General features: G+C 60.7%; 1 protein-coding gene across 1 annotated transcript in view; it reads right to left on the bottom strand.

Moving 5' to 3' along the window:
- The window catches only part of CROCC2 (ciliary rootlet coiled-coil, rootletin family member 2), a 61,886-nt gene that overhangs the window by 8,000 nt on the left and 38,079 nt on the right, over nucleotides 1-15,807 (bottom strand). The window contains 9 exon segments of the mRNA XM_046019469.1: nucleotides 5,874-6,007; nucleotides 6,778-6,898; nucleotides 7,260-7,441; nucleotides 7,629-7,968; nucleotides 9,571-9,651; nucleotides 9,694-9,750; nucleotides 10,651-10,810; nucleotides 11,423-11,640; nucleotides 15,078-15,221. Of these exon segments, the coding sequence (XP_045875425.1) occupies nucleotides 5,874-6,007; nucleotides 6,778-6,898; nucleotides 7,260-7,441; nucleotides 7,629-7,968; nucleotides 9,571-9,651; nucleotides 9,694-9,750; nucleotides 10,651-10,810; nucleotides 11,423-11,640; nucleotides 15,078-15,221 (1,437 nt within the window).

The raw sequence follows: 15,807 nt of genomic DNA, 5'->3' as shown, positions 1-15,807 counted from the left end.
AAAACCAAAAAAACAAAAACAAAAAAACAGACAAAACCAAACCAAGAGAGCAAAGAACCAACAAATAACCTACAAATCAGGAACATACACACAGATCCAGCTAGAAGCTGATCGAAAGACCCTAACTGCCTCAGAGCCTCACGCTCTCCCCAGTAAGATCTGTTGCAGCAGCAGGAAGAGGCACACACGTCATCATTCTTTTAAATAACCCTTGCATTAAGAAGTAAAAATGAAAACTCCTAGAAAACCGGTAAAAAGAAAAAGCATTCATGCCAGAAATCTGTGGCATGCCCACCACGCCACAGGTGGGGAAAATGGGATAACACGGAATGCTCTGCCGAGAGACAAAGCCCGCACATAAACCCGTCACCTACTCGTTTCAAGAAAGGAGAGAGATCAAACACTATTAATAGAAGCCACAATGAATCACTGTAAGTAAAAATGAGAGGAGAGATAAAGCTGATTCTTTGAAAAGACCAATAAAACAGACAAACGGCTGGTGGGTAGAATTAAGCGAAACAGGAATCTCTAACAGCACGAAGCAGATGTGGCCACAGATACAAATACAGCAGAACCTCAGGTGTCCAATAGTTCCAGCTCCAGGTAGGACTCGATATGAACAAAATGTGGAATAGACAACACACGGGGGGCCTCGGCGGTGCAGTTGAAAACAGGAGTGGGAGGCCCGCAGATGGTAAATGTCGGAGCAGGTGGGGGACGGAGTGACTGCGGGCAAGGGGACAGGAGGAGCGGGACCATCCCACGCACCCTTTCAGAGAAGCTGAGTTGGGCTAGGCAGTGACATAGGTGACAGAAAAAAGCGGAAAGCCCACCAGTTCATTGTATGAAGAGAAAATCATCGGAAGACCCAAACTCAGAGAAATTGGGCACCCTGCAGGGCTCAGGACATCATATCCGGCCAGGGGGACCCTGCCCACCTGTGTGGCCTGCCCTGCCCCATCTGCCAGCCCAGGAGCTGCTGGAACTGGACCGATGCTCGACTGGGCCCCGGGACCAGGGTTCTGGAGAAGAGGGGGGACGTGAGCAGATCGCAGGGTGGCTCTGGACAGTGTGAGTGGTACCAGTGCCGTGAGGACCCTGAGAGCCCTCTCTCCTGGGAAGCTGTGACCCGCCTCTGACGGGGATGGGACCCCACCGATTGCCTCTCCCAGGGGCATCCGTGCCCCCCGCCACACTTGCTTGGAGGCCGCCAGCTGCCTGCAGGACCCTCGAGTGGGGTGTGGGGGGTGTGTCCTGATGCTCTGGGCCCTGCTCTGCACGGTTGATCTGTTGAATTCCCAGGGTAGCCCTGGAAACGGGGAGGGATTTGCTCTCAAACAAGAATCTTACTGTTTGCATAGCACAGCCTACCATTTAATTAGAAAAATATGTTTTTAATTAACTTTCTCTTAACAAACACATTGGCTCATGTGAAACAGGGAGAACCCAGTCCATGAAAGTGAAAGCAGTCATGTTGGATGCAGACCTCGCTCTAGCCCACGCTGGCAGCCCGGCCACCTGAGTGGCAGAGGGCGGCAGGGGTGGGGAGTATGGCCACGGGCCGGAGCCCTGCTTGGATCTGCTGTTTGTCAGAAGGGCCTGGGGCCTCTGGGCCTCCAGTGGGTCTGAATTCCCCTCCCACGTGCCCACCTCAACTGCCCGAAGGTTACAAAAGTTGAAAAAAGGGGCACCTGGGTGACTCAGTGGGTTAAGCCTCTGCCTTCGGCTCAGGTCATGATCTCAGGGTCCTGGGATCGAGCCCCACATCAGGCTCTCTGCTCAGCAGGGAGCCTGCTTCCCCCTCTCTCTGCCTGCTGCTCTGCCTACTTGTGATCTCATTCTCTCTGTGTCAAATAAATAAAGAAAATCTTAAAAAAAAAAAGTTGGAAAAAGCTTCCTCAGGGTGGGAGAGCAGTGACTTTGGGGGTTCCCATGACTTGGAGGCAGATGGAATGAAGTGGCCTAAAAATAGGAGAATTACCAGAATTCTAGGAACAACTTGACACGATGCTGGTAGATTTTAGCATCTACACGTCACTGAAAAATGGAGTAAGTCCTTAAGGAGAAAAATCCACATGGATAGAGAAGATGTGAATAGCATCCAAGCCATCTGTACCCACGTGAGGAAGCCTCACAGGGAAACCTGCCAGAACCCCAGGGATGCTGACACAGAGAGAGCCCGGGCTGCAGGGGAGACCTCAAGGCCTCCAGTCTCCTGAGCCCGGGCTGCAGGGGAGACCCCAAGGCCTCCAGTCCCCTGGCAGGCAAGTGCCAGGCGGAGGAACCCAGGACACCCCCCCCCCCCCCACAGCCAGCTGTGCCCCTGAGAACGGGGCCTTCACCTCCCTGTCCCTGGAGTGGGAAAATTCTGGAATCTCTCTGTGCTGCCTCCTCCTTGGTCCTGCCAGCTCCCCATGGACCCCACAGCCCCCGGGGCTCCCCTTTCTGTCTGTCTTTTAGTGTCAGCCTGAAATATCTGGACAGGGACATGTGAAGTCCCGGGTGGGTCCTCCCCACTCTCGACTTGGAACAAGACCAGATCCCCTTCTTTGAAGCCACGCAGAGGGAAAGCATCTCTACAGTAGCAACCAACTGTGGCTCAAGAGACAAAGTCAGGCTGAGGGGGCGAATCTGAGGGTCTTCAATGAAAAGAGAATGGAATTAATGCAAGAAATGGGAACAGGTGTCTGAAGATGTGTACCGACTGCCTCAAGAAGGGGATGCCACGGTGGGAGCCGGAGTGGGAACAATCGAGATGAAAAACACAAGGACCGACCCAGGGCAGTGAGGACAGGGATTGGATAAGACACGGCAGTCAGATCGGCTAACCTGGGTGAAGACCGTGAGTTCTCCGGGACATGGGTGGGGGTCAGGGACAAGAAGGTGACAGCAGCAAAAGGGCAAGGCCCAGAGAGCAGGGCTGGGCTGCAGGGAATTTTGGGACAAAAGAATGGGGAGGGGGAGAAGAGATGTTTTTTAAGTGGAAATCACATGCCTAAGCTGAAGGCAGATTTGATTTTGCAGAGAGCTCCACAGGCTCAGGCTCAAACAACAGAGGGAGCAAGTCAATGTTTTGGCACATTTTTGAATTTCAGAGATAAATGGGCCTTCTGGCTCCCACTCTGGAGGGAACAGTTCAAACAGCCCCCAACACACTTACCTTCCTTGAACCCATCTGAGAATGAGGTCACAGTGCAAACACTGGATGAAATCCAAGTAGACTCAGGCCCTCCCAGAGAGCTGGGCTGCGAGCTCACTCACCCATGTCCCCTGCACAGGCGACAAGCCCGCGGACGTGGGGCACTGACTGCCGATGCCTGGTGTCGTGGGCAGAGCTCCGCACGGCCTGGATCTGTGGCCCCCAGATCACCTGTGAGGCGTTAGGTCACGTCGCAGATGTGATCATCCGGGTGGGCCTGACTTACCCCAGGAGCCCCGCAGGCTGGTGGCAGGGGGCAGCAGTGGGGTTTGGGTGTGAGGGTCCTGCGGCCATTGCCGTGTTTTGAGAGCCCCTAAGAAGGCCCAGGCACGGGGCTGGAGATGCCACTCTGTCCTCAGATGGGAGGAAGGCTGCCAGGAGCCTGTGGGGGCTTCTGCCAAGAGCCTCAGGTGAGGGCGCAGCCCAGCCCATCCCGGGGTGTGGAGTCCTGCCGGCAGGGCCTTCTGACCTGCAGGACTGGGAACCATAGGTGGGTGCGCCCTCCGTCTGTGGTAATGGCTGTGGAGCGGGCAAAATGTGTACATGGTTGGGCTGCTGTGAGTAGAAAGCCTTGGAGTCTGCGGAGGGCAGGGGGTTCAGGTTCAGGGGCAGGCCCTTCATGGACCCCTGCTGGGCACCTAGAAGGAAGGTGGAGGCAGGCAGTCTGGAGCAGGAAAGGGCCCCTGCAGAGAGATAGTTTCCGTAAGCCTCCAGGCACAGGTGCAGAAGCCTAGCAGCCGAGGGGGAGGGCTGCCAGAAGGGGTCCCCCTGCCCAGCACAGGGCAGCATCTGCGGTCAAGCATACTGTTGTAACACTCCCCCACCCCCACGAAAGGTCAAGGGGAGCAAATAACCCTAAGATAAAGGGATGGAATGGAAGTCATGAGGAAGCATTAAATCAGCACGTGTCCTATCAGCAATCAGAGAGAACCAGAGTGTGGAAATTACTGCAAAACTTGTAAATAGGGTAAATTCCCTTGGAAAAGGCAGAGACTCCATCCAGAGGGGCTGAGGAAATGACTGAGAACCTACAGGGGTGGGGAGGGCAGAGCCAGGACTCGGGGCAGGGCAGAGGAGCCCTGCGGGAGGAGGCGGGCACAGTGGAACTCCAGGCAAATAGCATTTAGTGGCACTCGGCCCTCCAGGTGCTAAGTCAGAGCGGCCGAGAAACTTCGAATTCTGAAGAACATGCCATAGAAATCTATTAAACCCAAGACTCTTAGAAATGAAAGATGTCCCCCCACCAACAGTAGTGGCAAAATTCAACACATCACTCCTAGCTTTGATGAACTCTGGGGACGGATCCAATGTGGAGTATAATATTTAAGATGTATTTCAAAGTGTGTAACGTGCAAACAGAAGACGTTATTTTCAAGTGTGCACAGAAGACACACATGTGAACGCAGCCTCAGCCCACCTGCTCCAGTCGCTTGGACCCCGGTGTCTCTCGGGTATCTTACCAGTCTGGCCACAAGCCCAGCCAGACCCCCGGGCCTCACCACTGCCCCTCCAAGCCCTCCCCCACCAGCGGTGGCCAGAGGACCTTTGAACCTCGGGACTCCAGGTGTCCTCACAGATGTCCAGGCTGGGTCTCAGTCCCAGCCTCCCGAGCTCCCCGGTGCTTTCTCTGCAGGTCCACCTCTGCCCCCTGTCCCTTGCCCCACAGGAGGCCCCTCCTCACGGTCTCTGGGCACCACAGTGGACTGAGGACTCTGAGGACCACCAGGCTCTGCACCTGCTCTCTGAGCCCTCTGAGGGGCAGGCTGCCTTCAGGGCCTCGAGGGCCTGGCCCGCCTACCACTCCAGCACACCAACCAAACCACCTCGCCTTCCAAGATCTGGCAGTGCCAGGTCTCTGGGTCTGTGGGGCTGAGACTGCCAGTCCTGTCCCCCAGGTCCCGTTCGGCCCCTCTCTTCTGCTGCTCCCATCACCGTCATCTTTCCAGGGCAGGGCCAGGGACCCTGATTCCCCGAGCCACCTCTGGGGAGCCTGTGTTCCCTCCCCTCATGTGCTGGTCCTTGTGCCCCGAAGGGCCTCAAAGAGCTTTCTGGAAATGGCAGGCTGGAGCTTCAACCGCCCAGACCCCGTGGCTCCCCAGCCTAGTCCTGCGGGGTGGGCGGGGGTGGGGGGGTACTCTGCCCCACTCCCAGCATTGTTTTGACTTGTGACCTTGTGTGGGGTGCAGGGCCACTCTGTCCAGCCCAGCATCCTTCCTTGAAAGCAGGGAGCCCACGGCCACCTTCACAGCACAAAGCCTGTATGTGGGGACATCTACCCTACATCATCTTATGTGACCTCCTACGTCTGAATGACACAGTAAGTCTGTCCTACAGCAGCATAAGTGTGACCCCACAGAAGGCTCTGAGGCAGGGCCGGTGTCACTGTAGGCCTGCGGTGTGGCCACAGAGAGAAGGATGGGCTGGGGAAGCTGGGGGTCCACCACGGGGGCCAAGTCTCTCCCTACCCAGGTCTAGTTCCCCAGTCTGTAAAATAAGGGCAGGGGCCACCTCCAGGACAGCTCTACCAGGGACCCTAATGAGCTCTGCGGGGCCCCCATGTCCCTCGAGGCCACCTGCTCTGTCCCAGCTGTGCCTCTGCCCATAGGGACCCCCGTCCCCCAGAAGCCCTCCCAGTCTCCTCTCGCCCTCTGATCCCCCTGGACAAGGGTCCCACCTGCAACCTCCGCTTCTCCCAGCTGGCCGCCCGCATGCTCGCCAGGTGCTCCAGTTCCAGCCTCCCGAGCGCCTCGTCTCGCAGGGCCCGCGCCGCCTGCGCACTGCTCCTCTCACGGTCCGCCTGGCGCCGAGCTGTGTGGCAGAGGCTTGCCTGGCTCCCAGGCTCTGTGGGGTGGCCACATGCAGGACTGTCCCTGCCCATTTCACAGGCCAGGAGACTGAGGCGGGTGAGTTTGAGTGTCTGGCACCTGGAAGGGGTTGCTGGAGAGGCCCCCCTCTGACGACTCCCTGCTCCTCTCATCTGAAGCTCAAGGATCCCTGGGAGTGGGTCTGGGGTCCTGGCTCCCTCTGCCTACTTCTCTTTCTTTCCCACCTTCTTTCCTTCCACAGATATTCCTCCTTTGAGTCTGTGCTAGGCCCTGGGCCCACCTTCCAGGCAGACCCGCTAAGGGAGGGGGGGCAGAGGACAGTAATGCAGTTGGGGTGACCAGCAGGGCAGGGCACTCTCTGAGGGGACAGGGACAGGGGTCAGAGACCTGATGCGGAGATGGGCCTCATGACTGTCAGTGAAAGAGGGTCCCTCCACAGTCTGTGCAAAGGCCCTGAGGTAGGGTCTGTAAGAGGCCAGTGTGGCAGGAGGGCCTGGAGGTCCGCGGGGTCTCTGGACTTTATTCCCTTGTGATGGGGAGGCTGCTGTTGAGAAAACAGCCAGCCAACTGGCCCGTGCCAGCCACATCCCAGGGAGGCACATAGGTCTGGTGTGGCCCCCACCTCCCACAGGCCTGAGCAGCTCCCAGGACTGCACATACCCAGCAGCAGGGGTGAGGCACCCGGGAACCCCTGAGATGGTGGTGGGCCCTGCATAGCGCTCCCTGAGGGCAGGGTGAGGGAAGGGAGCTCACCTCCCTCAGCCTCTGCCAGTGCCGTCTGCAGCTGCCCCACACGGCTCTGGGCTCGGGCGCTCTCGCTCTCCGCCTTGCTCAGCCGGCCGCTCAGGCTTACTGCCCGGAAGTGCCAGTCATCCTAGGTGGAAGGAACCAGATCAGGGGGTGGCCTGGGAGGGAAGGGAGGGCCGAGGGGTCGGGTGGGAGACTTGGGGGGTTTGGCGCGCTGACCTGGACCCCTGTGGGCATCAGAGTGACTTCCATTTGGAGGAAGAGAGGAGCTGGGCCATTTGGGGCAGTTGGTCTGTGGGACACCATGGTATTTACTGCTATTTCTCAGGCCAAAGAAAGGACAGTGTGAACACTGAGGGGCCCAGGGACCCACAGGGCCCCTCCAGGGTCTTAGCAGGCCTGGGATGGATGGACAGATGGACAGCAGAGCGATGAACAGCTTCCTCCCATTTCAGGGGCCCCAGGGCATGACCTCTCCACCCCCTTACCCGTTCCTTCTGGGTGTCCCGCAGCTGCTGCGCCAGGTCCCACAGTGCATCCCGCACGGAGGCTATGTCCACCTCTGGGCTAGGGTCCCCGGGTGCAGGGGAGGACCATCGCAGCGGTGAGCGGGACCGACCGGGGAGGTTGGCCCTCTGCTGCGTGGAGCGAGCCTGGATGCCATCTGAGCCTGCAGGACGGGGTCAGCTGAGGGGACGGGGCGGGGATACGGTGACAGCTCCCATCCCCAGGGAGTTTGGGGGGTCACTGGGGTCTAGGCCCCTCACAGTATGGGTCGTGAGGCCTGTGGGGGGCTGTGTCCTAAGTGGATGCCAAGCCAGGACAAGAGCCCACCCGAAGCCACCGAGGACACTGACCTTTACTGGGGGATCCTGAGGGGCTCTGTCCCTGGAGCCCCAGGCCACGGCAAAGCGTGGACCACAGCCGGCCCAGCTGGCCCTCCGCATCCCGCCTGGCACCCTCAGCCTGAGCGAGCTCCTGCTCCAGCCTGTGGATCTGGCCGCAGGCCTCGTCCAGACGAGCCCGCAGCCCCTCCACCGCCCCGCGGGCCTGCTGCAGCTTCCTGGTCATGGTGCGAAGCTCGGCCCGGAGAGCGTGCTCGGCGCCCTGGCTCTGGCAGAGACGTGCCTCCAGCCGCTGCTTCTGGGCCTCCGCTCCAGCCTCTACCTCCGCCAGCCTCTGCTGCAGCCTCAGGACCTGCGGGAAGGATGTGAGGCTGTCCCAGAGTCCCCTGCCCTCACAGCCCTGCCCCCAGGCCTCTCGTCCTGACCTCTCCTGAGGGAGTCCCTCAGACCCTCCCCGTTAGCATGTCACAGCGAGGGGCCCTTGGACCCACCTCCTGGTCTGTGTTTGGCAGTGGGGACCCCGAGCCCAGGTGGGGAAGGACACCCCATGATCATGGAGAACATCCTGGCAGACACGGGAAAACCCCAGGCCTGACAGAGCTGTGACCCTAGGCTGTCCCCTCCTGTGGCCTGCCCCGGTTCCACTTGTAGCCAGCTCCGTGCTTGTGGCCTGTGGGGGCATGGGCTGGGTCAGCGTCCTCTTGAGCCCAGGGCAGGGGAGCCTCAGCGTGCCTGACACAATGACACGGGCTTCCAAGGGCCGGCACTGTGGGTCCGTCGAGGGCTGCCCAGCCCCCACAGCCTCACCTAGCCCGTGGAGCAGGGGGGTCAAGAGGGGGAGGCTCTGGGCTTGGGTGGCCTGCTCCCCTGCCTCTCTTGTCCTGGGCCACTCTTCCTCCCTTCTCGAGTCACTCCAGCCGCCTGGGCACCCCCTCCCCACGGGTTCTCTGCTGGGCCTGCTCCCCTCTCTTCTCTGGTGGCCTGGGCTAGGCGCAGAGGGACCCTCCCTAACCCGCTGCTCATCTGTAGCAGCTACTGCTGACCGTGCTCACGGCCTGACCTGTGCCCCATGCCCCTGGGATGTGTACCTTCAGCCACACAACGTGCCCTGTAAACACCTATGAGTGATGGCGGGACCGACAGCACCACTGTCTCCCCTAGGGAAGTGACAGGCTTGGAGGCCACAGAGCCTGCACCAGACTGTAAGTCCTAGGGTGGAGGCCTGGGCCGGGGGCAGGGCCGGGCCTTTTCTCATTTCCTATCTGGCTGGCCACAGTGCCAATGACTCCATTCCCAGGTGGCGGTGAGGGGCTACAGGTCACACAGTGGTCACATGGGTTGTGCGAGGGGAGTCTATGTTTTATGGTCAATGAAGCCACTGTTTGCATGACTTTGGGTCTGAACTGGGGGATCCTGAGCAGGCCAGGCTGTGAACAGGGGTGGGTACGGGGCCACCTGGCCACCAGCAGCACACAGAGCCAGGCCTGGACAGAGGGCCTTTCCAGCTGCTGTAGGGGCAGGAGGACACAGGCCTGCAGGGAGAGAGCTTGTGGGAGAGTGTGTGCATGTGAGCACATGGTCAGGGCCAGGGGGACACACGTGGGCAGGTGTGGGTGTGGGTGTATGCTCTGAATCCTGAGGCTCTTTAAGAAATGGGCATTTTGGGGGTCCCTGACTGTCTCCCAGCTCAGAACGCTCCTGTCACCTGGGTGAGGCTGTCCCTTTCTAAAACACAAGAATGCTAGGAGATGCAGGGGTCACCACTTCCATGGTATTGGATCAGTCAGAGCCCCTGTCCCTCCACCCTGGCTGCATCCAACCCCACTGGGAAGTGGGGCAGATGAGCACGTGGACCCACGGAGTGCACGTGGGCAAGAGCTGGGCTGGGCAGCCCCAGACCCCAGCCCCTCAGGCAGCACTGGTGCCTCCTCTGCCGGCTGCTCAGCTCTCCTACCTCCCTCTGGGCACCTTCGTGGGCTGCCTCGGCCTCCGCGGCCAGCCTCTGCATCTGCAGCACCTCCTGCTGACTCTGCTGCTGCTGCTGCTGCTGGTGCTGGGCGCCCTGTGCGCCCCGGACCTGCAGTTGGATCACCTCTTGGCTCTTTCTCCGGTTCTCAGCCTCCAGCATGCTCACCTGTGAGTGTCGGAGGTGGGGATGCCTTCGGAGCCACCACGTGGGCAGGAGTGGGCTGGGGGCGGTGTCAGGGGTGCTGCCGTGGTCTCCTCACCGGCTCTCACTCACAGAGAGCCTTGTTCCACCACCTCTCCGAGCCTCCATGGGCTCACGTGAAAAGGAAGGTACTAGAACCTTCCTTACAGGAGGACTGTGGGGGTGGAAGGAGGGAGGTGAAGGAGATGCCTGGTCTGGAGGGAGCACAGGGCATCTCATGAACCGCTCCAAGTCTGAGGAAGTCAGACAGAAAAGGCCGCAGAGGCTCCAAAAGGGCTCCAGCCTCAAGGGGCATCTTGGACTCTTATCTGAGCTGTCGTGGGCCACCCCCCGCCCCCAGCCCCGCCGTGAACTCAGCACAAGTGGATCTTGACTTTGGAAGCCGAGGTGGATAGATGAAACAGCACAGCTGCTCTCTGAGCCCGAGGTGGTCATGCAGGGAGGAAGTTCCCCGTGGGGGAGCCTGGGGGATGCACCAGCTGACAGCCAGGCTGGCCCTGGGGCCCATGAGCCTGTCGCTGCAGGCTGGCTGGGCCCTGCCCACAGGGCCCCTACTATGGAGAGTTCTTGGCACGTGCCCTCTGCGCCCTAGCTGAATTCCTGATCCGCAGGGTCCGTGAGCATCCAAGTGTTTGTTCTCAGCCATTAGGTCCGTACCCCCTGGGGCACATGGAACAGGGAGCCCCATGGGTCTCAGTAGGGCCCTCTGGCAGGCGGCTTCCAGCATGGGGACAGAATATTCCAGAGCCACAGGAAGCAAAGCCCTGTCCTGGAGCTCCTGCTCCAGACAGTGCGTGCCCTGGGGCCTGAGTGTGGGTGTGGGGACACCTCTGTGGGGGCGGAGCTGCGGGATGGCGGCCTCACCTGTCTGCCCAGCTCCTGGAGTTCCTGGCGCGCATCTGCCTGGGCCTGCTCCACCTCCCTCAGACTGGCCCGCAGCTTACAGGCCTCCTTCTGGGCCACAGCCCGGGCCTCCTCCAGGACCAGCACCTTCTGCTCCCCTTCCTCCTTGGACCTCTGAAAACTGAGCCACGGGTCACAGGCAGGGGCTCCCACATGGCATCCCACACAGAGACGTCTTGCCACCCACCCTACTCTGGCCTGATGCCTCTCCTGTGGCTTGTTTCTCCAGGGTCCCAGGGCCCAGCCTCCTTGGGGCTGCCTCCCTATCAGCTTTGGGGTAGATGAGGGCTGAACGCCCAACTGGCTCTGCCCCTTTCTGTGTCTCTGGGCCCTCCCCTTCCATACTCTTCTCTCCAGCCACATTCCCAGAGACCCAATGTCCAGCAGCAGCCCCACACCTCTGCCAACCCCCTGTGAGGACTGCGGTGCCAGCCTCGCTGTCCCCAGAGCCCTGGACCAGGACCCTCAGCCTCAGTCTGCTCTCCAGCCCTAGGCCGTCTCCTGCTGGCCACGTGGGACCTGTCTGGCACCGAGGGCGGGACCACTGTGTTGGTATCTCGGCCTTCCCCTCCCCAGGGGTCAGCCCTTCAGACAGGCAGCCAGCACCCTGGTCGGCTCAGTGAGTCCACCCCACCACCATCTGGCCCACAGGAGATCGGGAGATGGTCCCACATCCCACATCCTTTGTCCCCGGGATGAGCCTTGGGGCCGCACAGGCTCCAAGGGGAGGTACCTGGCCTTCTCCTTCTCAGCCCTGCGGATGGTGGCCCGCAGCTCAGCATTGGAGCGCTGCAGCACATCCTTCTCACGAGCCTCATCTCCCAGGGTCCGCTGGGCCTCCAGGACCTCCTTGCGAAGTCCCTCCCGGCTCTCCTCGCTGTCCCGAAGCTCCTGGCGCAGCACAGCCAGCCCCTCCCGGGCCTCGTCCAGCTGGGCCTGCAGCCTCTCAGCCTAGGGGAGGAGCACGGGCTGTACGGCCCGCTGGGAGCAGGCAGCAGGGGCTATGGGCCAGGCTCCGGCCTTGTGTTTCCAAGGGCTTAAAGGAGAAGCAGATGACCTGGATTTGCCCACCCGGGAGGTCACCTCACCTAATGCTGTGAGGCCATGGGGCGGTTCACAAGGGGTGATTCTTGAGCCCCGGGAGGTGACTCTCTGCCCCTCCTGGCCTTGGTGTTGCCCCGCCCCTCCTTGGGCTCCAGGGATGCTGGTCACTGGTCAGCCCACACATCCGCCCACACCCAGGTCCAGTGGCCTCTGCTTGATGGCCTGCCCCACCTGCTGTCCCCTTCAATGATGGTGTGGCATAGGGCCACTGTCCACCCGATGTGGGCAGCAGGGCCAGGGGCCTGGGCTCCCGATCCTTGCATGGTTGTGGGCACACCCTCCCCCTCGGCCATCATTTCCCAGTCTTATGGGAGGCCGGGGGAGGCTGGGTCTCTGGGTAGTGGCCCTTACAAGTCCTCTGGGGACTTCTACCCAACGACTTGGGCAGCAGGCACTGTCCATTGCATGAGTGCTCTATGCATAGTGCCCCACAGAAACACGGGCACCCTAAATGCAAGGGGTGAGGGGCGGCAGGGCTCCAGGTGGGTGGGCTCTGGGGCCAGTGGGAGCCATGTGCCACACAGCCACCCCAGTCTCGGGCTCAGCCGCCCACACTCTAGCTTCTGCAAGCAGACCCAAGGATTGGGAGACACTGTGGGTGTGAGTTTTTGTCCCCTGTCCCTGTCAGACCCGTTCCAGGCCCAGAAGGGGACCCCCATCACACTACCCTCCCCACACCAGGACCCTCCACGCCTTCCTGGGGCTTCTAGGCAGGGCCTAGAAGGGGGTTCTATGTGAGGCCAGATCTTGGTAGGGCCGGGGGCTGCTTTCATGCTGCCCTGGGACACGGGGTGCCTCATGTCAGCACCACCCCCTCCCCCAAGCCCTGGAGGGGGTCCTGGAGGAGAGGGCAGACCCGGGGAAGGGCCAGCCCACCCTTCAGCATGTGGGCCACGGGGTCAGAGATCGCCAGGTTGGGCCAGGACCTCTCGTCTCCTGCCTCCCTGGCCTGCGCTCCGGCCCTGGGCAGGACCCTCTAGAGAGTGTTCTGTGCAGGCCGGGCTGGCCCTGAGGAGGAGGTGGACGAGGCCGGCAGCGAGCCGGGAGAAGGAAAGCCACAAGAATTCTGTGCAATGTCAAGGCGCTGGTTTGCCAAATGCAAACCCCGCTTTGCTGGCTGTTCCAGAGGGACATTGCCCAGGCCCCCGGCCAGCCTGGCTCCTGTGTCCACCCGCGGTTATTGTTGTTCTGTTTTGGGGAAGGGCCTGAGCCCCTCCTCTGCTCCCCCTCCACCCCCACATATGGGAGCCACAACCGTGTGGAGCGGTTTCCGCAGAGCTCAGCAAAAATCCACCAGGAAGGTCAAGGACCAGAGAAAGGCCCTATCCATCTTACGAGAAACTGTTTTCATTTCCCAGGGCGAGGAGATGAAAACAAGCACAACAAAGCAGGAGAAGGGCCCCTCCCCCTGCACGCCCGCCTGCCCCCTTCATGAGAACAGCGGCCTCGGATGGGAGTTTTACAGTCAAATCACTTAATGTGATTATAATAATTATTTTTTTACTAGAAATCATATAAACAGCGTCTTTTGAAACCTCCTGCAGGGAGGGGGCTCCAGGACTCTGCACAGCCAGAGGGAAAGCAGGGGAGGGGCTGTGACGGGGATCTGGCCTGTGTATGTGTGTGAGCACACACACGTGCGCTCTGTGCACACGCGTGTACGGACGCAGCACGGGTGAGGTTGAGGCCTGTGCCTCTGCACACGTGTGTGAACGTGCGTGCCCAGGTCCACGTGCATGACGGGTGCATGTAGGCATGCGTGGTAGCGTGTGCAGCTCATTGCACATTTGTGTGAGCTCTGCGGGGTCCATATGTGTTTCCCTGGAGGGTTGTGTCCACACATGAGTGCACGTGTATATGCACGTGCATACTGTCATGTGTGTGCCTGTGTGTGCATGGGGGTGTGCGTGAGTATGAACTGTGCTGTGTATGCACGTGTGTGTGCGTGCACACGCATGTGGGGCTCTAGGCAGGGCCGTGAGAAGCCTGGACCGTCCTTCAGTTTAAAGGCTGTGGAAACGTTATGGTTTCCATGGCAACTGGGCCAGCCTGGCGCCTGGGAGGCTCTTCGGGGCCGCTGCTCCCTGGCTTGTTGCCCCTGCCCCCTTACCTCAGCCTCCTGCTCCTGCACTCCCTTCCAGGGGGCCCTTCTCCTTTCTGGGGGTCCCTTTCCTTTCTGGGGTCCTCTCTCATTCTGGGGGTCCCTTTCCTTTCTGGGGGCTCTTTCTCTTTCTGGGGCTTCTCTCTCTTTTCTGGGGGACCCTCCCCTTTCTGAGGTTTCCTCTCCTTTTTGGGGTTCCCTCTCCTTTCTGGGGGCCCCCTCTCTGGGAACCCAAACTTCTCAGGAGGCCTGTGCTTTCTTCTTTCACCTCTCCAGAACAAATGTGCCCCCAGTCTCTCAGCCCCTCCCCTGTAGCCCCTAGTTTTAAAATCTCATTTTGTTTCCCCGTGTGGTCGGTGACCGGGCCTGACTTTGAAATCTGTTGAAAGGAGACCTTTCTCTTTGGGGGCCAAAGTAAACAGCCTGTCATGTTAAATCATGCTCTCTCCCTCCCCCTCCCTCTACTGCTGGGGCCTGCCCCTGGGGGGCTGGGGGAGGGCTGAGGAGCCCCTTTCCTTTCTGCTGCTTGGTCCGAGCTTGTGCTCCCCTGAGCTCCCGGTCAGCGTGCTTGCTGCCTGCGGCCTTGGCTCCTTGCCCAGGGAGAGCACAAACCCTACCCTCCCACGGCCCCACCTGGGCTATAGCTTACCCTCCCCCTGCTCAAATCCCTGTGCCCTCCTGCCCTCCCCTCTTCCAGGCTCCCCAGGTCCTGTCACAGTTCCTTCAGAAACACCTCCCCGATTTGCTTGCCTGCTGTGTTGAAGCTTGGCCTGCCTTGCCCAGGACTCTCCCCACCACAGGACACTGTCACGTGGTTCCTGGGGGCCTTGTGTTGACCTCGACTCCTTGGCCAGGTCCATGCATGGCCGCCCCAGGAAGCCCCACAAAACCCCCACACTTCTGCCCCTCTACCCCAGTCACCCCCAGGCAGCATCACCCCACCTGATACCCAGTCCCATGAGGTCTATACCCCATGCCGCCCATAGGCGGGGCCTGGCCAGCACCACCTCACCAAGGCTCTTCCCAGGGCTGGTAGGATAGAGGGGTCTCTGGGCCGAGAGTCCAGCTTTCCCCTCCCTGCTCCCCGGGTCACACCTGCCTGTCAGGAAGGCCTTCTATCCCCACTCCCGGCATCCCGGCTCTCCTGGAACTGCCTCTGCCCCTCCCCCCCACACCTCCTCACTTCTCTCCTGGCGTTGCTTCGCTCTGCTGCCATCTCCCGAAGACTCTTGCCCAAAGCCGCGGCCTCTCTCTGATGGGCAGAGATGGCATCCTCAAACTGGGCCTGCAGGGCCTTCAGCTCCGCTGTCGTGGCGCTGACGGTGGCCTGGAGGGAGCAGCAAGCCGGCCATGGCATCCAGGGGCAGCCCAAGGCTTGGGCAGCTGGTGGTCAGCTGAAGCCCATGTGGGCGGCCAGATGCTGTCGTCACACAGGCCATCCCAGGTGGCCGGGGACAGAGCCCGGCCTGGGACTCCAGGTCAATGTCCTCACACCAAGAGTTGCCAGTGCTCTCGATGCCAGGTACCCAGGGGACAGGGTGAGGAAGCCCCAGAGGGGTCTCCCCACAGGGAGGGGCTGACCCTGCCACCCACACCTTTCCTCTGGGGTCTCTAGCCCAAGGCCAGGGCAGGGTCGGCTGCAGTGACCCAGTCAGGGACTCAAGCACTGACCTCTCTCATCCTTAAAATGTTGCTGTTGGGCTCACCCCGCTGAGGGGCCAAGAACAGCCATTTGGCAGCAAGAAGGCCCTGCCCTCAAACGTCACTGACTTCGGGACTCCTGGGGCTGGAAGTAGGCTCAGCGTTCATGCCCAGGAGCTCAGGACCTCCACCCTTGCTGGGTGGCCGAGCACGGGAGAAGCCCCCCGGGTCCCACGGCCCTGTGGGGACCTCTGCGGTCAGTGCAGGGGGCT

This window comes from Meles meles, chromosome 9, assembly GCF_922984935.1.
Source record: "Meles meles chromosome 9, mMelMel3.1 paternal haplotype, whole genome shotgun sequence".
Lineage (NCBI taxonomy): Eukaryota > Metazoa > Chordata > Mammalia > Carnivora > Mustelidae > Meles > Meles meles.
The sequence above is the reverse complement of the archived record's forward strand: the minus strand, read 5'-3'. Positions and strand labels throughout refer to the sequence as shown.